This window comes from Thamnophis sirtalis, unplaced genomic scaffold (assembly GCF_051295495.1).
Source record: "Thamnophis sirtalis isolate CommonGarterSnake01/CBP01778 unplaced genomic scaffold, rThaSir2_p1.2 scaffold_13, whole genome shotgun sequence".
Taxonomy (NCBI): domain Eukaryota; kingdom Metazoa; phylum Chordata; class Lepidosauria; order Squamata; family Natricidae; genus Thamnophis; species Thamnophis sirtalis.
In genome coordinates this window covers 19,384,292-19,411,575 of record NW_028261393.1, presented here as the reverse complement: position 1 = coordinate 19,411,575, position 27,284 = coordinate 19,384,292, and the positions used below count along the sequence as shown (strand labels likewise).

At 45.5% G+C, this 27,284-nt stretch overlaps 1 protein-coding gene across 3 annotated transcripts; it reads right to left on the bottom strand.

The window, feature by feature from the left end:
- Nucleotides 1-3,292: 3,292 nt before the first annotated feature.
- On the bottom strand, nucleotides 3,293-26,154 carry PAQR7 (progestin and adipoQ receptor family member 7). 3 transcript variants are annotated; one of them, XM_014054538.2, is made up of 2 exons: nucleotides 26,045-26,154; nucleotides 3,293-7,768 (listed from the first exon to the last, which is right to left on the bottom strand). In XM_014054538.2, the coding sequence occupies exon 2, from the start codon at nucleotides 7,748-7,750 to the stop codon at nucleotides 6,692-6,694; it is 1,059 nt and encodes a 352-aa protein (XP_013910013.2). In that variant the 5' UTR covers nucleotides 7,751-7,768; nucleotides 26,045-26,154; the 3' UTR covers nucleotides 3,293-6,691. The 3 variants fall into 3 exon arrangements, with proteins under 3 accessions (XP_013910013.2, XP_013910015.2, XP_013910014.2); XM_014054540.2 differs by lacking the exon at nucleotides 26,045-26,154 and adding an exon at nucleotides 25,641-25,960; XM_014054539.2 differs by lacking the exon at nucleotides 26,045-26,154 and adding an exon at nucleotides 24,328-24,782.
- Between the last annotated feature and the right edge of the window lie 1,130 nt (nucleotides 26,155-27,284).

Here is a 27,284-nt window from a genome sequence, read left to right as displayed (position 1 = left end):
ACCACTCTGGATCACATAGCCTTGATCTCAAGTCCTTTACCTAATAGCTTTGGGGCTGCTCGGTTGAGGAGCCCGGCAAGGACAGAGGGCCTGAGCCAATGACCTCTGGCTCCAGGCAGCTGGTGAAGTTCATGAGGACATTTAAAAAACACTAAAGCAGGCAGCCCTTTTGTGCCTCCAAATTTCCAAGACCTGTGGGCAGTCTTGATGGAAGTTCTTCTCTTGACTTGGACTTCAGTGCCATCGTGTTTAATCAACGGGGCTGGGGATTATGGGAGTTGGAAGAAATGTCCATCTGGGTTCAGTTCCAAGTGGGGAGAAAGACACTGGAAACATGGAGGCTGCTTGGAATGATGGTTTTAATGGTGGACAGGACCACATGGCTTGAAGATGTTGGGTGAAGAAGAAAAAAGGGGAAGAGGTGCTGAGATTCCCTGAGTTTTATGCCCTCTCTGGGCTTTTGAATTTGAGCTTGTGTTCTGATTGGTAGTCAGACTCCCATGGGGCCATGCAAGAGCAATTCTCTATGCTGTCCTGAGTCCTAGGCTTGGTTGATTCTTGCTGGGTGATGATCAGAGGTGGTATTCTGCCAGTTCGCTCCAGTTGGGGCAAACTGATAGTGGCGGTAGTGCGAGGCTCTCCACCACCCAAGATGTCATCAAGGACTTCTGCGGGCACGCTCCCGCTACCGAATCGGTAGTGAAGAAAAGAGGATACCATTAGTGAGGATGTAATGAAAGGACTTTGGGATTCCTATTATGGCTCTGCCTGAAGGAGGTAGATCTTTGTTATGTAGAATAGACTGGCTCAGGCCTTAATGGCCCATTGACAAAGGTGGGGTCAACTGAGTCCCTGCCTCCCTTTTAGGGGGAATATTCTGCCCTTTTAATATTTCCTAAAATATTTTATTTTTCTAGGAGAGGGCTGGGCGCTAACTTCCCGCAGGAGTTTAAACACAAGACTTCTGGAGACCATTGGATGGAGAGAAAGTTACCATCACAGCAAGGCTGATTTTGCTTGACAAGTCAACAACTGAAGAGCAAGTCAAAGAACACCCATCCAATTCACTAGAAAAGCCAGTTTGGTCTACTAATTAAGGCACCAGGCTAGAGACCTGGAGTTTGTGAGTTCTAGTCCTGCCTTAGGCATGAAAGCCGACTAGGTGACTTTAGGCCAGTTAGTCTCTCAGCCCAGTTCATTTCTCAGAATGTTGTTGTTGTGGGGAAATAGGAGGAGGGAGGAGTATTGTGTATGTTCGCGGCCTTGAGTTACTTGCAAAGTAATAAAGGCAGGACAATCTAAAAAATAAATGCAAAAATACTCACAATTTGAGTATCGATTGCTGTTCAACTTTGCATCATTTGCAAGGAAAACGGATTCTTTTCTTGTTCAGGGCAAGTCCTAACTTCCCACTTGGATGAAACTAAATACAAAGGACCGACCACTAAAGGAGACAGCTTCTTTCTCTGTGAGCAGTAGACATATTTTTGCATGAATAAGATTTCCTAGTTCCAAACTCGTCCTTGTTCAAAGGACGAGTTAAACTGCAGAGTAGGAGAAATCGTCCCTGGCCCTTTCTGGGAACTTTAATGTTTTGTTACTTCCTTGATTATTATTATTATTATTTTTAAAAAACAACGGAAATGCTACATTGTCGGTCTCCTTGTAGTGCATTTGGCTGTTTGCTTTTGCGTATTGAATGAGTTGAGTCTTGTTTTGTTTTTCTCTTTCCACATTTGGCATCCTGGAAAACCGAAAGAATGTAGAGGAGGGTCAGACGGGAGAAATCAGTGTCTTTTAAGATCTTAATCTAGCCTCTTAAGAAAGACTAGGCGGTGTTTTTTGTTTATGTAAACACACATGTCATGCAACGTTGTGTGTGTCGACATTTAGAGGGAGCTACAAAAGACACTCAGCATTGTGGTCACATTGCAGCAACAATTTCGGAGAAGCCCCTGAATCAGCCACAGTGTCATTTTTTGAAATCAGACAAGGAAACACTTTTATCTCCAGAACAGAAAGTTTTTTTCCCCCCTGAGCACTGTTATGTTGCCTATATTTTGCCTGTTTTCATACACAATCCCCAGAATTGTGTAGAGTTAACAAATGTGTCCCAATTTCTTTTGGCAAATATCAAAGAACTTGTGTGTTGCATTTTTCTTACGTTGTTTTTTTAAAAACAAGCCTTGGTTCTTTAAATGTTGCTTTACTACAACACGCATTCTCCCAATCTAGTTCATTGTGAGTCAGGTTTAGCCTAGTGAGAGTTCGAAGACCACAACTTGAAAAGGGTTGTGATTGGAACTGCAGGGCCTAGCTAGCTGCTCAGATAGACGGCTCTTGTTCATGAGGTGCTGCAACGCCTTCTTTGCTACTACCACCCTCTCGTTTTCTCCCCTCACATTCTTAATTCAGCTGAAAGTTGGAGCAAAATAACTTGGGAGGAAGATGCTGAAATGCAACCCCCGTACGTACTCCTTAAGCCCCGAGTAGATTCTTCAGATGTTCTCTGTTCTCATCCTAAAGGTTCACCTCACACATATGTGCTAGTCGTTCCCGACTCTAGGGGGCGGTGCTCATCTCCGTTTCAAAGCCGAAGAGCCAGTGCTGTGCGAAGACGTATCCGTGGTCATGTGGCTGCTATGATTAAATTCAGAAGGTGCATGGAACGCTGTTATCTTCCCACCAAAGATGGTCCCTATTTTTCTACTTGCATTTTTACATGCTTTCGAGCTGTTAGGTTGGCAGAAGCTGGGACAAGAAACAGGAGCTCACTCTGAGACGCGGAGCTAGGGATTCGAACCGCCAACCTTTCTGATTGACAAGCTCAGCGTCTTAGCCACTGAGCCACCTCATCCCATGCATCCTCTATAGATGAGGACAAATACCAGTGCTTAGATCTTTCATTTCCTTTCCCTTTCTCCTTTCCTTTCCTCCTCTTCCTTCTCTCTCCATTTTCCTTTCTCTTTTTCCTTTTCTCCTCCTTTCTCTCTCTCTCTGTCTCTCTGTCTCTCTCTCGTTTTCCCTTTCCCTTTCTCCTTTCCTCCTCCTCTCTCCCCCCTCTCTTTTTCACTTTCCCTTCCTCCTTTCCTTTTCCTCCTCCTCTCTCTCTCTCTCCCTCTCTCTCATTTTCCCTCTTCCTTCCCCTCTCCTCTCCTCCTGGGATATGGACTTGCAAGTATGCATAGGAGCCTCCCTCAGTGCAACATTTGGCTCCAGAATCCCCTCCTCTACCCACTGATGAAGGTGGTGTGGGGTTGTAAGGGATAAATGAAGCAGAAGGGTTAGAATATCTGGCTTATAAAATGCTTTTTTAATAGAAATAAGTGGAGGCATCAAAGGCCACTAACATGTACAAAATGTAGGAGACACAAGAAAACCAAAATCAACAGACACATATAATCCAAATTTCCTTTCTACAAAAAAAAAATAAAATCTGCAGTGTGACTGAAAATCATCTTTCAGCATCCAGGACAATCGATAGAAAGATTTCAGCCCAAATGAAACCCATCCGTAAATATCATCCCATCCAAAGCGTTGGGAGCTAGGAAGCTTTGTAATTCTGAGAGGGGGGGGGAGGTTGGACAAGAGGTGATTTCTAGCCTGGGAAAAACTAAATTGACCGCAAAAGTTTCTCCCTCCTTCCACTTTTCTAATTGATTTTTCCCCAAAACCTGAAAGGAGATTGAAACTCATGCTTTTTCATGAGGGGGTCACCAGATCTTTGGATTCAGGGTAGAGAAGGCAGCACAAAGCCCCTTATTGTTGATGTCCAACGTGCCAAGCTAAACTTCAACTGGCTTGATGTATCTCCAACAGAGCTGGCTCATTTTTTGGAAGACAGATAAAGCTAAAATATGGAGGAGGGGATGGAACCTCATAGGTGAAACAGGTATTTGACAGACAGGTATGACCCAGATATTTGATTCTTCCTTTTAAAATTCATAAAATTGGGTTTTTTACCTTATCTTAAACTTACTTTTGGTCATAGTTTATGGGATGGGGGAGATAACCCTCCCACCCCTAATTCTGACAATCTGCACTCTCAATTTTGGACACAGAGCAGATTGTGAAAGCAGGAAACAAAGGTGTGGCCACTTGTGGTCTAAATATCAAATCATACTAGCCTTTTGCAATGATAAAACCAGGGGTGAAATCCAGCAGGTTCTGATAGGTTTTGGAGAACAGGTAGCAGAAATTTGGAGTAGTTCGGAGAACTGGTAGCAAAAATTTTGAGCAACCAGAAAATGCCACCTCTGGCTGGCCCCAAAGTGGGGTGGGAATGGAGATTTTGCATTATCCTTCCACTGCCACACCCAACAAGCCAAACCAGGTCCACTAAGCCACGCCCACAGAACCGCTAGTAAAAAAAAAATGAATTTCACCACTGGGTCAAACCACATCAAAGTGCTCTGCTTAGAAAACCCAGGATGAGTCCGGATGTTGCAAAAATTGTCCGCACTGTGTCCCAGCCTGCGCATGTCGCTCGGCTAGCATTCCCACAGGTGTTGGGCTTCGGCGACAATCATTCCCACGAGTTTGGAGAATGCTAATGTAACCTAATCAGTGTTTGGACCTCGAACAACCAAAAAAACAGGATAAAAGTGAGTTGGGACAAAGCTAAATCCCACTGCATTCAGGGAAAGCTGGTCATGCGCTTCCATGCTTGTTTACACAGAAGTAGGCTCCAGGGAATTTAGCCCGGCTGAGCCCCTATCATAGATGCAGGACTGCAGCTGAAATAAACATCCCATCCAGAGCCAGCCCATTATGAAGAGTCCCCAAGTTATTTCTCAACTGACTAGGGTCTGTTTAGGGATTTTAATTTCGACGCTCCTGGGAGAAATCAGAACGTGTGTTTGGTAAGTGGAAGATGCAACCTCCTTCCTCTTAAGCTGTGAACATAGCGACACTCGTGTTAAGCTTATTTACTTACTTGCCAATAAGCACGTATTGGAATTTGGAATAGTCCAAAAGATGAGGAAGAACGTATCTTCAGAAAGACCCTGTGTTCTTTGGCATATGATCCATAACAGCCACAAACACAGACTGGGTTTTAGAAGAGGGTTGAAGATATGTTCATAGAAGAAAGGCCTAGAATGATGCCTTCACAGAGTGCATTTTGGTTGGGAATCATAGAGTTGGATCTCAAAGATTGGGAATCATAGAGTTGGATCTCGAAGATTGGGAATCATAAGAGTTGAATCTCAAAGATTGGGAATCATAGAGTTGGATCTCAAAGATCTTCAAATGCAGGGACTACAGCTTGGTGGGATCATAAATGTTTGCCATGGGAGAAGGGCCGGTCTCAATTGTTGGCATTGCCATTTAGAAAGGGCAGCTTATAGGTGACAATAAGCCTCATCTCTGTGTAAAAAAAAACCCTAGAGAAATAGATCTTGAGGCTTGTAGATGAGCAGATAATTAAATTTGATAGAAGGAACCCATAGATAATTGGGGAGAAGGGTTTTCAGTACACTGCTTTAAGGTCTGCTAGATCAACCCATCACAGTTGCATGGACTTCCTTCTGAAAACGCTAGCCATCTCTTCCCCCCTTCTCAGATCTCACTTTGACCCACAGAGGTCCAGCGTTGGCCCAGGTTCTCCTCTCTAAACATGCTTACCACTGCATTAAAAAAAGAAATCACAAGTAATATCATTCCCACGTACAAAGTTTTGGATAGACAGATGCTCTTCTGAAGGCACATGATCCACCTAGCAGGTTTCCCAGGGCCTGGCTCACGGTAGACAAGCAGAAGAAGTCCCAGATGGTTTCCCAAAGCAAGGAAGGATGCTTTCGTCTGGATATAGCAGAAGGCAATCCGTGAAGGCACTAGTGCTACACGAGTGCCTCGAAGTAGGGCACATAATCAAATCAGTGAAACCCAAATCAGTGAAACCCAAATCAGTGAAACCCAGAGCAAGAGCTATTTTTATTCAAAACATGGAGGCTAGGAAGTCCTCTCCTCCAAGGGAAGTGCTGGTTAAGTGCCATCTCTAATCTCCCTTCTGGAAGCTCTTCTACTACTTAAAAAAGGAAGAGATCAAAAGGATAGCTCTCCAGGTATTTCTCTGTGCAGTTCTTGTCCGATAAGGCGGACACCTGTGTTTAAATGGCAGCAGTGAAAGGAACCATTCCCACCCATTCCCTCTCAAGCACTGCTGAAATGAAGGAAGTTTGGAGAACCCCAAGATGAATGCGTTGGGGGTGCTCCATCTAGTTCTGGAATTTAGAACCAGTTCCCGGCCTCAGGATCTTAAACCGATCCCTCTGGCCCAGGGTCCCATTGGTGGATCTGGGAAATTGATAATAATCAAGTGGATTCCTAAGAGCCTGAAGGCTGCCAGCTCGGATTCAGAAGGGTGGAAGAAAGATGGATGTAGCTTCTGAGAGGCATAGCAACGATGTCTTCTCCCTTCAATCGGAGACAGCAGGAAACAAAAGACGAATTCCTTTCCACCAAAGAGTTTGGACACTTCCTTTCTGATGCAACCTCCCACTTCTCATCTCAGTTGCCTGGACAGAGCAACCCGCAAGCAAGAACTCCAGTGCAAGAGGAGGGGGAGACCCCAGCAATAGCTACCTATCCTAATCAGTTTCCTAAACGACAGCAGGACAGACATTCCCAGAGCAAGTGCACCGAAAGAAGCAGCTGGCGGTAAATCTCCAGCAGCCGGCGTCCCCTGAACTCAGTCCCGCTTCAGCCGGATTTTGTGTTTGACTTTGACCGTCATGTAGAGGGCTGTGAGGCCACAGGAAGCCATCAGCACAAGGCACATGATGGAAAAAAAGGGAGCGAGGTCGCCATGCAGGTCAGCATAAATGTGCCGCCTAGTCCGGTAATCGAGAAGCACTGCCTCTAACTGGATGAAGGTACAAAAAATGAGGAACATGTGGAAGAGCTGGTGGCCTTGTCCCACAAAGTGACACTTCCCGGGAAACCACTTCTCGGGGTAGGGGTAGGCGAAAAAAAAGGCTGCAACCAGGAAGCACAAAACGTGGCACTTATGGTAGGTAGCAGCCAAGTCGCTTTGTCCGGAGATGGTCGAGGTGTAGATACGATGGAGCACAGGGCTGATGTCTAAAGCATAGGCTACCGCAGAGGGCATTTCCTGGCAGAGCCGGCCCTGCAGACGGGACAGATGTGGGCATCGGTATTTGGCATAGCAGGAGCCAACACAGGACAGCCAAGCCAACCCCACCGCACCCGGAATGTAGAAACTGGAGATCCAGGCGTGCCACTCTGGCTCAATGGCGTAGTAATAATGCACCAAAGCGCTACCGTACTGGTAGGTGGCCACCCCTACATAGTCCAAGAAGAAGAAGGTGTAGTGGCAGAACTCAGATTTGGCTTGCAAGAGATGAGCCAAGGTGCTGCAGGTGGAGTAGATGATGGAAGACACAGCCACGATGCAGAAGGGCTGGGCGTGCGGGTCGCCCACAAAATCCACGATCTGGGAGAGTTGCCAGAAGCGCCCCAGCAACATGAAAGCCGCCAGCAGATGCGTCCAGACGTTGAGCGCTTCGTTGTGCTGCTGGAAGAGGGACAGGAAGTAGAAGGCCCAATTCCGGTGGAGGGGCCGGTAGCCGGCGTGGATGTAGGGCTTCCGGAAAAGCTGGGGCACCTCCGAGGCTGCCACCGTGCAGGAGGGAGCGGGCAAGGACTTGGAGAGGAGTTGAGGGATTTTGCACAAGTGCTGGAGGTTGATGAAGAGGCGGCTGAGTTTTTCGGAGACAATCGTTGCCATGACCGGAAAGTGGGTGACCTTGAAGTGGGAGGGAGGAGAAAAAAAAAGACATTCAGAGGGAGAATACAGCAAAGCCAGCGGGATGGATCTTGATCAGCATTCTAGGACAACGGAAGTCGTGGGCTAGCAGGCCACTGGGAGGAAGCAGATGTGTGCACCAACACTCCCCTCCCCCCCCCGGCAACACACAAACACAATTTGACAGGAACTTAAGACTGCGACCACCTGGTGCCTCTTCATCTGGAAATTAAGCTTCGCTGCTGGACTTGCTTTATAAGTAAACACACCCACTACTATACCGCTTGGATACAAGCAAAACAGGAGTGCAGAAAAGAACAAGGAAGTAAAATGGAACAATGCTAAATGGGTGTATGGCTTTACGGTTTTACCCCAAACAACCTGGAGCCTTTGAAAGCAAGACTTGAAAAGTCAGAAATTGGAGGCTTAGTGGAGCAGTGGGCCAGGCAGAACACTTCAGTGGATATAAGCTAATTGATCGCAAACCATTCTTACCTTGATTAAGATTTGACAAATCTAGCAATACTCCTATCTCATCAGTTTTCTAGTTAGTTGGTTAGTTAGTTAGTTAGTTAATTAGTTTACTTTATTGTCATTGCACCCCCTACAACGAAATTAAATGCCATCTTCAGTGTACATTGTAACTATAAAAATAAAAACACAAACACACATCCTTCACATTCTATACAATTAATTGAAAACCCCTGATATTGCATTAATCTTGCACTATACAGTAGAATTCAATATGGTTACTGCCCTGGGATAGAAGCTGTTTTTCAGCCTCTTTGTCCTTGTTTTTATTATCCTGTACCGTCTGCCAGATGGTAATAGTTCAAAAAAAAGGGTGCCCAGGATGAGATGGATCTTTAAGAATGTTTTGAACTTTCTAAATAGTCCAAGAAGAATTAATTCTAATTCTAAAGTTTCTAAACTGCCAAATTGCATAACTCCAGATCGATATACCATAATCCAGGGGTTCCCAACTCCCAATTTGTGGACAAATACTCATCTGTGGCAGAAACTGGGCCATGCAAAGAAGTGAAGCCCCATCCACAGGATGTTAGTAGCACACAAACCTCATGCCCCCTCCGATCCACGGAAAAACCTCTCTTTCCATGGAACCACTCAAAAGTTTGGGTCTAACCCAGATATATAAGCAAGGGATGAGTAAATGAGGTGGGGATGTGCACAAGTGGTGAAATTCAATTTTTTTTACTACCTGTTCTGTGGGTGTGGCTTGGTGGGCGTAGCAGGGGAAGGTTACTGCAAAATCCCCATTCCCTCCCCACTCCTGGGGCCAGTCAGAGGTGGTATTTGCCCATTGTCTGAACTACTCAAAATTTCCGGTTCTCCAGAATCTGTCAGAGCCTGTTGAGTTTCACCCCTGATGTGCACCCAATACAGGTAGTCTTCGACTTACGAAGCACAATTGAGCTCAAAATATATGTTGTTGAGTGAAACATTTATTGAGTGAGTTTTGCCCCAGTTTACAACCTTTCTTCCCATGGTTGTTAAGTGAATCACTGCGGTAGGTAAGTTAGTAACCCAGTTGTTAAGGGAATTTGGCTTTCCCATTGACTTTGCCCGTCAAAAAGTTGCTAAAGGCAACCCCGTGACCTTGGGATACAGCAACATTCGTAAGCGTGCACCAGTTTACCAAGCATCTGAATTTTAATCATGGAGATGCTACAATGGTCATAACTGTGAAAAACATTTATAAATCCCCCTTTTTTTCAGTGCCGTTGTAACTTTGAACGCTCACTAAGTGAACTGTTAAGTTGAGGAATATCTGTACAAAATTACTTACAACCTTCCTGGATTACACATGATAAAATTCTGCTTAGGATACTGTACAGCAAGAGTGTTAAACTCAAGGCCCATGGGCCGAATTCGGCCCACGGGGTGCTTAGATCTGGCCCTTGCCCTGGAAACAGCAAAGGACCAGCTCACGGCTCTCCCGAGCTCCTTTTTCACTGGCAGAGGGTTGCAGGAGGCCGTCACAGGCAAAAGAACAGCCCGGGAGCCTGTTTTCGCGGGCAGAGCGCTCAGGCCACCACAGGCGCCTCCGACACAAGTGACATCGAGCTGGCCACACCCCTTTGCCGAGCTCCTTCCCCTGGCCCTCCTGAAGTCAAACACAACCCTGATGCAGCCCTCAATGAAATATGCTGTACAGCAATTTAAAGGAATGGAGATAATATGTGGGTGGCCTAAAAAGGTACACAAAGGAAATCAGAATCAGACCTGGGGGGAAAAAAACACACCAAATGGCTCCTAACTTTATGGAGATGGGGAAAATTACAGGAGAAATGACAGGAGCTCAGCTCAGGGGCTGTGTGTCAGGCTTGGAAGCCATCGGAGGATAGGGCCTCAAGCCTGTTATTACGGGAAACTGGGAGAGGGGATGGTATGGAGCTTGGGAGATCTGTAGCCATAACAACATTCCTTCTCAGAAAGTCAAGATTGCCTTATCCCTGCACCTGGATGAATGTGGATGGGAGGAATCTTCATCGACGGCAGAGACTGATTGGACCATTTGATGGACTTGTGGGTATTGTTGGGCCAGGGTCTTGAACTTTAAAGTGGGTGGGAAAACCTGGAAGCTTTCAGATTTGGGTTTTCCCAGATGTGCCAACATGGCTCTTCTAATAAAATGGTGTTTTGAGAAACTTCTTGCCTCGAGCTATTGTTTCATAGAGGATGCTATTTGGAACCCTGACACTGCGTTTGTGTGTGTCCACAGGAGAGAGAGAAAGAGAAAGGGGGAAGAGATCATCCTTCTTAAAAGACTGCCTGCTGCAGCACATCTGCACTACCTAACAGCTGTTCCCCCCCCCCTCCTCTAGGCTTGTTTTTCTCTCCTAGCCAGAAGAGAAATGTGCAGGGCTAGTGGTCTAAGGGAGACATCAGCTACAAGGCATGTGACAATGAGTCTTTCGCCAGGCAGCCGTGAGACCAAATAAGCTTTTTGGCATCACGAGAGTGTTGCTATGGGCCGTTTGACAGGCAGAGAATGCGATGCGCCCGGCGCGCCACTCAGGAGCAGCGTGGCTGGGTAGAAGAATTAGTTCCAGGGCTCTTTGCTTTTAACTGCTGTTCTAGAAGCCTGTCAAAACCTCCGGTAGATTAAAAATAAAAAAATCCCCCAGTTTGAAAATGATTGTCAGGCATCATATTTCTTCTGGCAGCTTTGTCCTCTTGTGCAACACAAGAAGCAGATTGGTTACTTCCTCAAATGTCTTCTTCAGTCAGGCCGCACTTTCTGGATGGGAAGGATTACATTTCACTATCTCTGTCAGATGCCAAAAACCGACTCGAGATTGACTCCAAAAATCAGACACCAGACAAATAACAATCACCTTCTCTGCATCGCTTCTCTCCCCAGTCAGATGTTCTCCATATGTGTTGGACACCCAACTCCCACCACGCTAAGTACAGGTGATGGACTTGGCAGTCAAGACACATCTGGAAGCACTTGGGGGAGGAAAGGCTGATCATATGAAGATCTGGTAAGGAAGGTTAAAAGCAGTCTTGTGCTTTTAACTTGTGTTCACACGGTTATGCTTGACCTCACTGGGGGCCTCAAGAGGTCAACTTGAGAGCAGAGATACAGGAGTAAAGTTCTTCACAACTGTAACCACAGCTTCCACACAATGGGAGGTGGTGTTGTGGCCCGCCAGCGGCCAGCGGATCTGGCAGCAGAGTCGGACAGTGAAGAGGTTGGGGAGGAACATGGACCAATCCTAGAGGCTGGGGAAGGCTCGGACGAGGGCTCTACATTGGAGGCAGAGACAGGGCCGAGGATGTCTGGCAGCGATCAGGTGCCTACGGAGCTAGACAGTAGTGAGGCAGAGGAACAGTGGGAGCCTGTTCCCAGTGTGCACATACGCAGAGCTACCAGAAGAAAAAAACAACTCAGAAATCAGGGCCGACTTGGGAGTAAAGTCACTGGTGGAAGGTGATTGGCCCCTCCCATAGGACATAAAAGAGGAGCGAAACGGGAGTGGGCTTTTGCAGGAAAAAAATCATTCGTTCGGTCGTTAGATTCGTTTCAGGAGTCTGAAAATCTGTCCGTGACTCTGCCCAGTCTTTCCTTGCATCCCATCTCATTTGGAAAATATTTACATGGCAGCTTTCCAAAATAGATAAGGTCTGTAGTCATAAATATTTGAAAGACTGTTTAGGCCTTTGCTGAATGTGAATGAGATGAATTCACATTTGTTTAATAAAAGGGGTTTTGTTGGGACCAGGCCTCTGCCTTGTGCTTTTTGGGGAAGCCTAGGTCAGAATAGGTTGGTAAGAATAATCCAATGTCACCATCTCCATCTTTTTTCATTCCCTTCTTGCAGATGCCCTTGATTTTATCTGTTTTATTTCTGTAAATAAATGAATAATAATAATAATGCTCATCTATTCTAAGAACATAGGCTTCATTTCTCATGTAACCTTCAACCTTCCATAGTTGTGGAGAGGATGGTTAAGAGACTGCCTCAGATTGTGGGGCTGCCTTTATTAGTAATTCTCTTGCTAACTAACCTCTTTGGATGGCCAGAAAGAGAAGAACGCTTTCTTTTGGTCTGCAGAAATATCTAGGGAGTTTGCCATATTTGGTGCAGAGTAACTGCCATAAAAGGCCCTAGGATTTTCAAAGGACATCTTGATTTATTCCCGTGGGATACGGCTTGTTATTTGTTTTATTAGGTGTGTAGAAAAGTATTAATTTTCCGCTTGAGTTCTGTGCAAGCATATCTGTAAGAGGCAAGCAAAAGAAGTCAAGATGCAAATTGTAACCTTGTCGCTTTTTAATGCCCATTGTTGTGCACACAGGGACCAAGCTTAGATGGCAAGGTGTACAGAGGGCGGAATGTGACCTAGAAGATGGGAGATATATGCAGGCACAGTTTCTTGGCATAAAGCTCTGAAGCATATTTTAAGTCCACAAGGAAATAACATCTTGAAGAAGCTCAGGAAGAGCATCCCCTAATTCACTGAAGTAAAAGCTCCAAGCATAATCAGATTTGCATAATTCTGTTATTATGGCCAACCTCAATAAAAGTAGTTTTTGCCTTCCTGGAGTGGGGTGTGTGCGTTTGTGTGTGTGTGTTGATTTTCTGCTCTGGTCTACTAGCGGAAGGATAGAAGGATACCATCTATATCTTTTTTTCATTCCTTTCTTGCCTTTGTCTGAATCTGCTTTTCTTCCCTAAGTAAACTAATAAGAGCAACACTGTAGAAATCAGGAAAATGAGCTAAGAACAAGGTAAAGTGGGCTAGAGAAATAACTGAGTTGGTCAAAAGGATTAGGAAAGCTGCAGAGGTGAAATTCAGCCGGTTCTGAGCAGTTCTGGAGAACCGGTAGTGGAAATTTTGAGTAGTTTGGAGAACTGGCAAATACCATCCCTGATTGGCTCCACCCCCATCTTTTTGCTGCCTCCGGAGTCCCAGCTAATCAGCTGGGGCTTCTTATGTTGCCCTGAACAGGAGAACAGAGTTGGAAAGCAGATTGGTGGGGTGGGGAGGAAATGGGTATTTTGCAGTATCCTTCCCCTGCCATGCCCACCAAGTCACACCCACAGAACCGGTAGTAAAAAATTTTGAATTCCACCACTGGAAATCTGGGTTTTGTGGTTTTGTTTTTAATATTTTTAAGAACATATATGTGAGTTGCAGCTTAATGGCAAACAGGTGGCCACAAATGCACTGACAATTAGGCCAAGACTTTCTGATATCCAATAAGGCTCCTACTACCATATTTTTCGGACTATAGGACGCACTGGAATATAAGACGCACCATAACTTTGAACAAGTAAATTTTTAAAGAAAGGTTTTGCACTCGGCAGGCCTCCCAAACCCTCTGCACGCCTCGTTTTATTTGCAAAAAAAAGGGGGGCATGTAGAGCTTTGGGAGGCTTGTAGAGTGCTCCTGGGGGCTCAGGGGTTTTTGCTCATTTTTGCCCTCCTCAGCCCTCAGGAGCACTTTGCAAGCCTCCCAAACCCTCTGCATGTCCACTTTTGCAAAGGGGGTGGGGTTTCATAGGCCAAAAATGCTCTATTCAGTGTATAAGACACACCCAGATTTTCACCCTCTTTTTGGGGGGAAAGGTGCATCTTATACTCTGAAAAATATGGTAACTTGCCTATTGGATGTGGTGTCTTGTAGCTAACATGGGCGTTATCAGGCTACAAAGGAAGTGTGTTGAAAAGGAGGCTCTGAGTGCTGGATAAGGATGATAAGGAGGGTGAAAGCCCATGGGGTGGGGAGGGTGGGGGTGGGGATTGGAATCTGTTCAGCTAACACATCCTAGCAAAATCCCAAACAGCAGAGTCAGAACAGAGAGGCTTTGGAAGCAAGTTTCTGGATTCCAAGACCTAAAAATGAGTCCCAGGCTTGGTGAGAGACAGGAGGACACGCTGACTGTCTTCATGTAACACTCTCAACTTGGCTGTGACCCAGTGGTGGGTTACGACCAGTATGCCCCAGTACATACATACCAGTGCCTGCCAGGAGCACCAGGTACCATTCCAGTACGGTGCTCCGGAGGGCCTGCCCACCCGTCCGTGCTCCTTAACAGTATTTGATGTTTTCGGGGCTTCTGCGCATGTGCAGAGCTGCTGGAGTGTCGCACAGGCATTGCAGAGCATTGCAGGCAGTAAGTGCACATGCATGCGCTGTGCACATGTCCGCTCATGCTGGGCCTGTTTGTGGTGGACGCCTGGTCCCATTGCACCGTACTGGTTGCAATGGGATCTGGAACCCACCACTGCTGTGATCACAACAGAGCCCAAAATTTCAGTTGCTAAGCAAGGTAGCTGTGAAATGGAATTTTGCCCCATTTTATGATCAGTCTTGCCACAGTTGTTAAGCAAATCACTGCAGTGTTAAGTGAATAACACCGTTGTTAAGTGAATTGGGCTTCCCCATGGACTTTGCTTGTCAGAAGGTCGCAAAAGCAGATCATATGACTGGCAACCAGGGGTGGGTTCCTGCCAGTTCTAACCTCTTCTATAGAAGAGGTTCCACAAATCTACCGCGCCGTTTAGAACTGGTTCCAGCTCCCTCCCCCCGCCCGTATGCACCACACTTTCCCCGCCTGCCGCTCACTGATTGGCTGGCTCACCAATCGCCTTTCCCGTCTCTAAGAGTCCTATCGAAACCTTAAAGTCTTACAGCTGTCAAGTTTGAACACCCTTGGGTTTTTTTTTTCTAAAGGGTTAGGGGTGCAATGGTCTTGTAACTTGATAGCTTTAAGACTTGCGTGCTTCAAATGCCAGAGTTTCTGAGCCAACATTTTGGTTGCTAAGCAAGAGTGTTGTTAAGTGAGTTTCATCACATTTTACAAGTTGGCCACGCCCACCCACTCACATGACTGCCAAGCCACTCCCACCTGGTCACATGCCTGGCAAGCCACTCCCACCCGGTCACATGGCTGGCAAGCCACTCCCACAAAGCAAACCACACCTACAGAAGAGGTTCTAAAAAATTTTGAAACTCACCACAGCTGGCAACTGACCTAAATACATGCCAGTTGCCAAGCACCCCAATTTTGATCATGGGATTATGAGATGCTGCAATGGTGGAAAATGTGAAAATGATCATGTCGCTTTTTTTCAATGCCTCTATAACTTCAAATGGTTACTAAGCCAATGGTAAGGCTACCTGTACTTAAGGAACTGTTTTTCAGCTTTACACACAGCATGGAATCTCCCAGCAAACAGGATGGGTTCATTGGATACTGCAAACCAATTAAAAAGAAGCCATGATTAAAACTAACCAAGTTTAACATGCTGTGTGAATGCAGCATTGGTTAACACAGAGGATACAGAACAGAATAAGACTTGGAATGGACCTTGGAGATCTTATAGTACAGGGGAGTCAAACTCGATTTGAGGCTGCATCAAATTTGTGTTTGTCCTTGGGGGGGGGCGGGATGGGCGTAGCTAAGATGGACATGGCCAGTTCGACATCACTCGTGTCAGGGCGCCTGTGGTGGCCCAAGTGCTCAGCCAGCAAATGGGCTCCTGAGCTCCATTTTCGCTATCAGAAGCACCGTGGGCTGGTCCTTCTCTGTTTCCAGGGTGGCGCCATGAGCCAGATCTAAGCACCCTGTGGGCCGGTTCTGCCCCCAGGCCTTCAGTTTGACCCTCCTGTTCTAGTCCAACCCCCTGCTCAAGTATGAAACCCTGTACCATTTCAGACAAATGTCCAATCTCTTCTTAAAAACCTCCAGTGTTGGATCGTCCACAACCTTCGGAGGCAAGCTGTTCCACTGGTTATTTGTTCTGACTGCCAGGAGATTTCTCCTTAATTCTAGATTGGTGCTTTCCTTAATTAGTTTCCATGCATTGCTTTTTTGCTCTTCCTTCAGATCAATTCCCTCTTCTTTCTTTCTCCCTCTTAGATATTGGAATATTGCTATCATGTCACCCATAGTCTTTCTTTTCATCACGCTAGACATACCCAATTCCTGCAACCGTTCTTCATATGTTTTAGCTCCAGCTCCCTAATTATCTTTGTTGCTGTTCTCTGCCCTCTTTCCAGAGTCTCAACATCTTTTTTACATCATGGTGAGCAAAACTGGATGCAGGATTCCAAATGTGGCATTACCAAGGCATTATAAAGTGGCATTAACACTTCCTGTGATCTTGATTCTATTCCTCTGTCATTACCAAACATCCAATCATCACTGAACAATTTTTCAAGATAATTCAAAAAATGACAACCAGGGACCTATAAAACCCCCTCGTTTTATAAAACGAAGGAAAACACAATCACAAAATCCATCTGGATGGGCCCAGGTGTATGAATCTCTCTTGTTAAGCGCCAGAGGAATCAAGAGATCCAGGCAGTTCAAATGGGTAATACAATATTTTTTGCAAGTTTAAGCTCTCTACAAGAATCTGAACTACTAACAGTCCAAGGAAATTGGTGATAGATAAAAGTCACAGGAATTCAAGGAGGACTGGGCTTAGATCTCTTGTGGGAGTGAAGGGACTCATGACGTGTTTGACCACTCCCTCGGGCTCTGCCTGGTCATCTCCTACCTCTCTTCTCTAGCCTCCTTTTCGAATTCAGTACAGTTGAATGGTACTTAGAAAGTAGGAAGGGAACAAATGGCTAACAAAAATCTCTGAATGCATTTCATTCATTTTTTTAAAAAAAATTCTTTTCTGTTCTCAAACACCACCCAATAAGGGCTATATAAATAGAAATTACACTCAGATTTTATCTCAAAAGTGATGGTGCTTAAACCTGAACGCCTTCTGCATAGACTCCTACACAGCAACAGAGTGTGGGGTAAGGGATTATGAGCATACCAGGAATACATCACTCATGAAAAGGTCCAAGGAAGTAACAGAGGGATACAATCAAGATCAAGTGAGGTACTAATACCACTCTATAAAGCCCTAGTAAGATCACACTTAAGAGTACTGCATCCAGTTTTGGTCACCACACTCTTAAAAAGATGTCGAGACTCTAGAAAAAGAGCAGAGGAGAGCAACCAGGATGATTAGGGGACTGGAGGCTAAAACATATGATGAATGGTTTCAGGAACTGGGAATGGCTAGTCTAGTGAAGAGAAGAACCAGGTATGATAGCAGTGTTCCAATACTTGAGGGGCTGCCACAGAGAGGAAAGGGTCAGGATATTTGCCAAAGCACCTGAAGGCCAGACAAGCAATAATGGATGGAAACCGATCAAGGAGGGATTCAAACTAGAAATAAGGAGGAACTTTCTGACAGTGAGAACAATCAACCAAGTTGCCTCCAGAAGTTGTTCATCAATTGAGACTTTCAAGAAGAGACTGGACTGCCATTTGTCAAAAATGGTGTAGGGTCTCCTGCTTGAACAGGGGGTAGACTAGATTACCTATATAAGGTCCCTTCCAACTCTGTTAATCTGTTATTTTGTATGTTCCCTACTAAACAAAAGGTATCTCAAGATCTACCAATTCAGTTTGGAGATGTTTATTCATATGGCAGCTGAGAATGGAATCTCCATAATCGGGAATAAGATATCTGCACCTTGACCCCTGAGTGGATGTTGTTGAAAAATCGTGACATACACTTTTGGGTTTTTATTTGTCCAATCCACACTAGTAAACTTTGTGAAGATTTGATAGCCAACAGATGGGACAGGATATCTTAAGTGTTTCGAATGTAAATCCAGCCACGTGAAAGATCTCCAAAAGAAGTTGTATTTTTGATAAATATAAAATAAATCATTTTGCAGATGAAATAATTAGAGGCATTTAAAAAAAAACTGGCTTTGATTTCCCTTTGAACAATATCACACTCAGCCTTAGTCTCCCTGGAAATGCCGCCCTTTACAGTTTCAAAGGCATCTTTTCATCTCCTGCCAGAGATGGCTAATTCAGGGCTCGAGCCAATTCTTCATCTGACTGAGATCGCTTCATGAAATAACAAGCGATGGTCTTGCAAGACATTCAAAGGGGAAAAAACACCCCCAAAGTCTACTCCGAATCCAGCAAGCGCAGCCAAAGGAAATTCACTGTGGGTTTGGTTGAGGCCAGATTAAAATCCACAGCCAAGATTGGGATCTATGGTGGACTAGGGGTGTGTGCTTTATTTTATTTTGTTTTGCTTATATGCAACCCATCTCACTACCGAGTGGCTTGTGGGCGGGTGTTCTTTTATTTAATTTTTTTTTAAAAAAAAAATCTGGTTTCCTGGGGACCCACTGGCTGGATCTGGTGTTGCAATGAGATTATTTGAGAGTCAGGAACTCGGTTTTCTGGGTGGGTTTAAACAAGTCCTAACAAATCCATTTTGGGGTTTCCCTCCCTCCCCCCAGCAAGGAAACCTACCCACTGAAAATCGGTGAATGTGCAGATGAATATTTTCTGCACAGTTAATGGTGCCTTCTGGTTGTTATAAAAACCAGCTAACCAGGTCTGGTCAATCTACTGGTTTTGCCCTCCAGAGCAGTGGAGTGAATTCCACCCCCCCTTTTGTTTTTAAATGAAGAAAGCACTCCCAATTTTTGCTTCACACACACAGAAAAAAACATGGAATATATTTTGCATAATACCTCCCTCGGATTCTTCAGAAATTCACCTTGCTTCCTCCTTTCTTGGTACACTGGAAAAAACTGGTCCAAGCCAATCAGCATCAGTTACACCCATGCAGGTCACGCTTTAACCAGGCAGAGAAGGACTCAACAAACACAATTGCCCTTCGTGCTAAAACTTTATTAGTGCTGCCTCACGTTTTGCCTTCTTGTCTGACCGGACCTGCTTAAGATGACAACTGTGTGTGGGGGGGGTGTTCATTACCCTATTTCTCTGAAAAAAAGACCTCCCTGGATAATAAGCCCAATCGGGCTTTTGAGCGCATGCGCTAAAATAAGCCCTCCCCGAAAATAATGCAACACAGCAGCAGCCATGAGGTGACCACGCTCACCGCTTCCTACACCTCAGAAATAATAAGACTTTCCCGAAAATAAGCCCAAGTGCTTATTTCGGGAGTCAAAAGAAAATAAGACCCTGTCTTATAGTCAGGGAAACACGGTATTAGCAGTCATGTCCTGTGAACACAACCAGGGTTGACTTTGAGAGCTGTGGTTCTCACAGTGGTGAGTTCCTACTGGTTTGGTCAAACCGGTAATGGTTTGCCGGCCTGGGTCATTAGAACCAGCAGCGACCCAGGCCTGCCACACCCCTGAACCGGTTCTCCCGGCAGCACCATAGGCGCCACCATCTTGGGTTTTTTTGCTTTTGTGCATGTGCAGAGCAATTTTTGTTGCACTGCACATGCACACACAGTGCACATCAAGCATGCGGGCAGGACGCAGCCATGAGCAAACTGGCAGTAGTGATTGCCAGAACCCAGCCCTGAGTCTTCATGCATCCAGAAGGATGCCTGGGCCATCGATGCTGATACAATACAATACAATACAATACAATACAATACAATACAATACAATACAATACAATACAATACAATACCGGAGTTGGAAGGGACCTTGGAGGTCTTCTAGTCCAACCCCCTGCCTAGGCAAGAAACCCTATACTGTTTCAGACAAATGGCTATCCAACATCTTCTTAAAGACTTCCAGTGTTGGAGCATCCACAACTTCTGGAGGCAAGTTGTTCCACTGATTAATTGTTCTAACTGTCAGGAAATTTGTCCTCAGTTCTAAGTTGCTTCTCTCCTTGATTAGTTTCCACCCATTGCTTTTTGTTCTACCCTCAGGTGCCTTGGAGAATAGCTTGATGCCCTCTTCTTTGTGGCAGCCCTGAGATATTGGAACACTGCTATCATGTCTCCCATAGTCATTCTTTTCATTAAACTAGACATACCCAGTTCCTGCAACTGTTCTTCATATGTTTTAGTCTCGTCCCCTAATCATCTTTGTTTAGGGGACTGGAGACTAAAACATACACGAGGCCTGGTGTCTCCCATCATCTGCTTTTTGTTCCTTTCTACTTGGGATCTTTCTTGATCCTTAGCCAGCATCTCAGCACATGACTTCAGGTGGCATACATCGTAAAACATAAAAGCATTTAAAACAGGAGCAAATGAATATACCATACTTGGCACCAAGTAAAACTGTTACTAGGGATGGTCATACAGCCAGGAAACTGGGCATACAAAGAAGACTCCATGATGTTGTGAAAGTTGAGTGGGCTAGGGGGTGAGTTACTCCTGGTTCGGCCTGGATTGGACGAACTGGTAGTAGCAGCGGCGGGAGGCTCCGCCCACACACCCAAACGCTTCTGCGCATGTGCAGAAATGTTGTGCGCATGCATGAGTGCAGGCACAATTGCACCTGAACCAGTAGTAAAATAATTGGCAACCCACCACTGGTCATGCTGATATCTGAAGGGAGAAGGTTCCCTGAGGGCAGAACTATGGCAGAGAAGGCACCTCTCCTAGTTCCTGCCAGCCAACATTCCTTGGCGGATGGGACCTGCAGCAGGCCCAACCTGCTTGATCAAACTGGACAGGTAGAAATGACAGGAAGATGGATCTTCAAGTAATCCAAGCCACAAAGGGCTCTAAAGGTATAAAACAGGGACTGCAATATCATGAAAACCCCCAAACACCACAGATTTGTGATTTTGTCCCCATTTATTTGTATTTACTTCCTTTGTTCGTGTTTATGTTCATACTTATATTTATTTTCTACATGTTTGACAAATAAAAGAATAAATACCGTATTTTTCGGTGTATAAGACGCACCAGAGTATAAGACGCACCAAGATTTTGAAGAGGTAAATTTAAAAAAAAAGTTTTTGCACTCTGCAGAGGCCTCCAAAACCCTCTGCACGCCTCATTTTTTGTGAAAAATGGGGCATGTAGAGAGTTTGATGGGCCTGCAAAGTGGTCCTGGGGGCTGGGGAGATTAAAAATGAGAAAAAAACAACCCGTTCTTTCTGCAAAAAAACAGGGCATGCATAGGTTTTGGGAGCCTTGTAGTGTGTTCCTGGGAGCTGGGGGGGGGGGGCAAAACGGGCAAAAATTGGCCCATTTTCGCTCGTTTTTGCCCTCCCCAGCCCCCAGGAGCACTCTGGAAACCTCTTAAAGGCTATGCACGTCCATTTTTGTGAAGGGGGCAGGGTTTCAGGAGGCCAAAAGTGCTGTATTCAGTGTATAAGACGCACCGAGATTTACACCCTCTTTTTTTGGGGGGGGGGGGAGAGTTGTGTCTTATATTTCAAAAAATACAGTAAATAAATATATTTGCCTGCCTGCCTGTATTTGTTCAATTAGCAACCTCCTAACAAAACAGCTGTAACAAAAGAAACTAGCCAGAAGAGGTTTGAAAGAAAAAAGGGCGTTGATTCATAATGTCCCATTCTAAACAAGGCTGCAGGGAGCTAAAAGGATTGACACAATATACCCAGCTATGTTTGGACAAGTCTCAGTTCGTTCCCATGATCCTAATCACCTTTATTTATTTATTTTATTTGAACACAGCTCGACTCTCAAAGACCTTGGGCACTTCCTGAGAAACATGAAACATTACAAAACAAGGAAAGAACCAGAGGTGGGTTCCTACCGCTTCGGCCAAGTTAGGTAATAACTCGGACACCTCCCCTCCCCAAACCGGTTCTATCCTCAGCAGCACCATCTTTATTTTCCGTTCTGCACAGGCGCAGAACAATCTTCATTGAAAAAATTTAATTTCCCCCCTTTTCTAATGTTGTGCACATGGGCAGACCTTTTAAGGTACATGTGTGCATGTGCGCAGAGCCAATAGTAATGCCGGAAGGAACCCACCCCTGGAAAGGACCAACCAGAAAAGATCTTCAGAGCCTATTTCTGTAGATCTGAATTGAAATAAGCAGGTAAAATAGTCCGAGCCAGATTGGCCCAGACCTGCTGCAGCCCCATGATGGCAGCTGCTTTGAGGGTCAAATCTTACAAGCTCCAGACAGAATATTCAAAGACCAAGGACACCGAACGTTCTGTTAAAACTCCTCTGGAAAACACCAACCTCGTTAGGTAGACCAGTGGTTGTTAATTAAGAGCATGCATCTCACTAAAAGGCTCAGAAACAGTTCAGGCGAGCCATAAGGTCAAGAATTGAAACTCAAATCAACTCTTGAAAACTGCTGTAAAAGATAACATAATAACAGGGTGCTTAAAGATGTGTGTATATCAGGAAGAAAATGAACTTTTATTTATTTTAATTTATTAATTTATTTGTCTATCAAACTTGTATCCCAGAAAAGGGGGAATCTAGGAAGCTTGCAGGCATTGAATAGAACAGCATAAAATGTTAAAACAATAACTAAGGATCTTAAATTGAAAAAGTCAGTTAAAGTAAAACTAAGCAGGAAGGAGAGGGGGGGAGAGCAAAGTGCACAGAGGGAGCAGGTGGGGGTGTTCTCTACGCCAGTGGTTCCCAAACTTGGCAACTTTAAGTCTTGTGGACTTCAACTCCCAGAATTCTCCAGCCAGCAGAGCAGCAGAGCAGGCTGGAGAATTCTGGGAGTTGAAGTCCACAAGTCTTAAAGTTGCCAAGTTTGGGAACCACTGCTCTACGCCATCAGGCACCTCCAATGTGCCACACCCCATTGGGACTGCAGACTACCCTGTTTCCCTGAAAATAAGACCCCCCTGGATGATAAATCCAGTGGGGCTTTTGAGCACATGCACTAAAATAAGCCTTCCCAAAAAATATTGCAACACAGCAGCAGCCATGAGTTGACCATGCTCGTCGCCTCCTTTGCCTCAAAAATAATAAGACCTTCCCCAAAATAAGGCCAAGGGTTTATTTCGGGGGGTCAAAAGAAAATAAGACTCTGTCTTATTTTCGGGGAAAGACGGTAGTTGGCATGGCCATGAAGTTCAAGGCCTTTTGGAAAGCCAGGAGCCATGGCTGAAAGGGGTCTTCTTGATCCTATCAGCTGAGATTCCTTGGCTGACCTGGTCTGCACTGCAGCATGCCCCTTCTACCTGCACAGGTGGAGCTGGCTAATCCCACAGAAGAACCAGTTTCTCAGATCCAGGTTCTTTTATCGCAGTGATAGATGGAAGGCAAAAATGCAAGGAGTTGAGAATCTGTGGTACAATCTGTACAAACTTTCTTTCTGAAGGTGGGAAAATATCACATTTAAATACAATCCTTTTCCTTGATCTTGAACTTGATTTGAGAGCATGCTACGTTCTGTCCTACACATGGAGAACTGGCATATTAAGAAGTGCTTAGTTCAGTGCTTTGAAAAGTGCAGTGTTGCTTCTAAGATTTTTTAATTTACATCCCGTTTTCTGTGATGTCATGTTATATTCTACCCACAGAATTTTATTCTGCACCACTAATAATTTCCTTTCTGAAATTACTTGGGATTCTTTAGCCTCTTCTCATCAATGCAGTATAATAATTAGGTTCTACACACGCCTTAGGCATAAAATCTGGCTGGGGGACTTTGGGTGAGTCCTTATCAGCCCAACCTACCCTACAGAGGAGTTGTTGAGGAAAATGGGAGGAGGAAGGAAGATTAGGTATATTAAATCAAACATCAAAAAGAAATAATGGAACTTAATAAGATTAAAGCATAATTTTCTTTTGGTTTCTTACATGATGTACTTTCCCAACCAGCAAGGGCCTTTCCCAGATGAGTTGATTTTTGACTCCCATTGCTTTCACCCTCAAATTTTTGTTTTTCTGTTGGCCAGTTTTAATATCTTCCTGTCCTCCTCATCAATCCCTCTCTAAAGCTCCACTGGCAATTTGGAAAGCTGCAATCCGAGCCTATCTGAGGAAGTGGCTTAGGTAGGAGATAGATTTAAATCCCAGGAACCGAGGTGCAGAAAAGTCTGTTTTATAAAACTGAGCCACTGGAGCAAAAATGGGGCGATCCCTTTAACAGAAAGCAAGCGCACCCTGAACCAAAGTCAGCACATTCGTCCAGTCTCGTGCTCTACCATGTCACTGACAATGGAACAGTATTTTGCCTTTTGAATAATAACCCTCCCTGTGCCACTTTTATTACTATTAGAGGGGTAAAGTATATTATTATTGTTGTTGTTATTATGGCTGGTCACCCAATCAGTCAGATGTCTAGACTCGATTTGGCATTTTTACCTACCTATTGAATCCTTCTGAACCTCCCCTGGGATAGATGAGTATTGTTCTTTGAAGGTATTCAAGATATATTCTTATTTATTGGTAGTAGTATTATAAGCAGAAGGTGAAGGAGAAGCATCAGCTGCAGCTTTCTTGTTCTTCTTTCATAACTTCAACAGCCACCCAAGTTTATATGGCAACAGGCAGATTTAAGTGCCACTCGATTAATGGGGGGAGGAAATCACCACTAAGACAGTAGCACCTTTTTTCCAAACCTACAGACTAGCTGTGAAGAGTACCACCCAGTTACATAACTCTACATGGTGGAAAGGAGGTGTGTGTGTGCTTGGATTTTTCCTTAGAAGCAATTCAAGAATTTGTGCACAAACTTAAAAGAACCTGCCCCTCCCCTTCTGATTTTAATATATGTGCTTCGGGATGCAAGCGGCATTAACCAGGCATTGCAATTTTCCTAATAGTTGTTTGTTTTTCTTTGGTGTCTCCAGCTTAACTAGCTTCCTCCAAGCTTTCCTAGTGTTACAGCTGCCAGAATGTCCAGCCAAAGAAGTGTGGGATAGTTGTCAACCCAGACTTTTCCCCACATCAAAAGGTTGCCAAGTGGGGAAGGCAAGAAAAGGATGGTTTTTCTCCCCACTATTCCCCATAGTTGAGAAGAACAGTCTGCTTCCAGAGAGACTTCCAAAGTCATTGAGGATGGATTGTACACAAACAAGTTAAGCCTAAAAACCACACAATGGCTTAGACCAGGGGTCTCCAATCTTGGCAACTTTAAGACTTGCTGACTTCAACTCTCAGAATTCCAGCAAATTCTGAGAGTTGAAATCAGCAAGTCTTAAAGTTGCCAAGATTGGAGACCCCTGGCTTAAGACAACGTGTGAAGTAGGCTGAGGGTTTAAGTCACAGAAAGCCAAAGTCCAAAGCCAGACACAGGGCTGGGAGCCCCCCAAAAGCAACTCATCCAGAATATAGTTGGACTGGTCTGAGTAAAAACTCCTCTCTTGGGACAAAGGTTCCGGTATCAGGACGACTCTTAGCTGCCTTCCAGGAATGCTGAATTGTAGCTGCCACCCGTGTTTATTGACCATGGCAAGGGTGGAGCCGAGGGTAATAGACCTTATCATCTATAACGCCGGAGGGCAGGAGTTTTGACCAAGCTTACAACCGAGGGGCGAAATTTGCAAGCCCCCAAAGGTGGCAAGCAGACGATCCTTCCTATATAGGGTTAGTCCCAAGTTAAGCCCTGCTGAACCCACTCGGGCGGCAGCTGCAAAGGAAGGGGAAGCGGCACTCTTTTTTTTCTCGTTTTGTACATACCTCCTTGAAGACAAGCTGCCCCTCGACTTCTCCACAGGCGGAATTCTTAAGCAGAAGTTGGACTCGCCTCGGAGTCGAAAGCAGAACCCCACCCCACCCCACTCCCACCAGCGATACACCAGTTCCTCGCTTCGGTTAGCCCCACAGGCTAAACTCTTCTTCCACGCGGACCCGCCCGGCTGGAATCATTCATAGTTTAAAGAAAACCACGAGGACTCGCCAACAACCGACTGCAGACGCGCGTTTAGGCGCCCGGGCATCGTCTGAAGCTGGGCTTTTGCCGAGCAACTCGCTCGCCTTTTCCTCCGCGAAGACCGGGAGGCTTGCAGCGTCTCAGTTCTGCCCCCTTCCAGATGCGTCCCCTCCCCGTTTGGTTTTCCTCCCTCCTTTTCTTTTTTACTGACCTCCTCCTGGCTCCTTCCCGAGGATGCTGGTGGGAAAGGCGAAAGGCTGCGAAAAGCGCAAAAGCAGGCACAGGGAGAAGGGCCCCGGTCTCGCAGGGCAAGGCCGCCTCTCTGCGGCAAGAGAGCCGCCTCTCCCTGGGAGACCCGCCTCGCCTGTTTTTTCCTTTTTCCCACGCAGCTGCGCGGGCACGAACCAAACAGAAGCAGCGCCGCCGCGGACTCCAGCCGGCCCGGCGCTGCGCCCCCTGGAGGTTGCAGGCCGGCGGTTCCCCTCTGCCACCCGCCCGGCGAGGAAGCCGTAGGGAAGAAAAGGCAAGAACGCAGCGGCATCCGCCCAACCCGTGTTTCCAGGGCGCGCTGCTCGTTTTATGCCTCCTGGCAAGGGGAGCGCTACTAACGCTGGTCAGTAACTTCCTTTGGGTTCAAATCCTGAACGGGAGGAATTGGGGATCGGGTTTTTCGTCTATCCACCTGGAATTTCTCTTGGGGTGCAAAAGACAGGAGCGTCATGTTTGGAATGGGGTCATGTCTTCAGAAGATGAAAAACTTGGGGACTGTTTGTGGTCTGCCCCCATCTTGACAAGAAGGTATACCTAAAGTGAGACAACAGCTGAGCCATCAACTAGGCAACTGCATATCCCAAAGGGGCTTTTTCAAGAGGCAACTGGAGTTTCTGGTTTTTCTTTGAAGAAGTTTCTCATCCAATAACTTCTTCAGCTTTTTCTTGCATGAGAAGCTAAATGTCTTCAAAGAAAAACCAGCAAAGTCCAGTTGCCTCTTGAAAAAGCCCTTTTGGGACAATCATGACCTGAATGACTAGAGAATCTCCTCAGACGTTTAGGCAATTGCATGTTGCATGAGAAGTTGTGAAGCCATCCATGTGTAGCTTAGACTTCATTTTGTTATGCGAAGCCACACAATTTGGTTGAAATAAACAAGTTAAACTAATCATTAATTTTGAACGCTGCTTCAAGTTATGTTGGTGCTACTTAGAACTTGCATATTAAAGGCATCTGTTCAATTGTCTCAGTGGCACAAACATTTATTTCAAGCCCAATCAAATCCAACTTCAATCATTCCCAGTCTGGCTCCTAACATAAGTATTGGCTGACTAGGAGCATTCAGTGTTGTAAGCCAACATACCTGGAGGTAAGCCAGGCTAAGGAAGACTGCTCCAAAACTGGAGTTGTGCTGGTAAAAGAAACTGGTATCACCAAGTTTCTGTGATGTTTTGATAAGT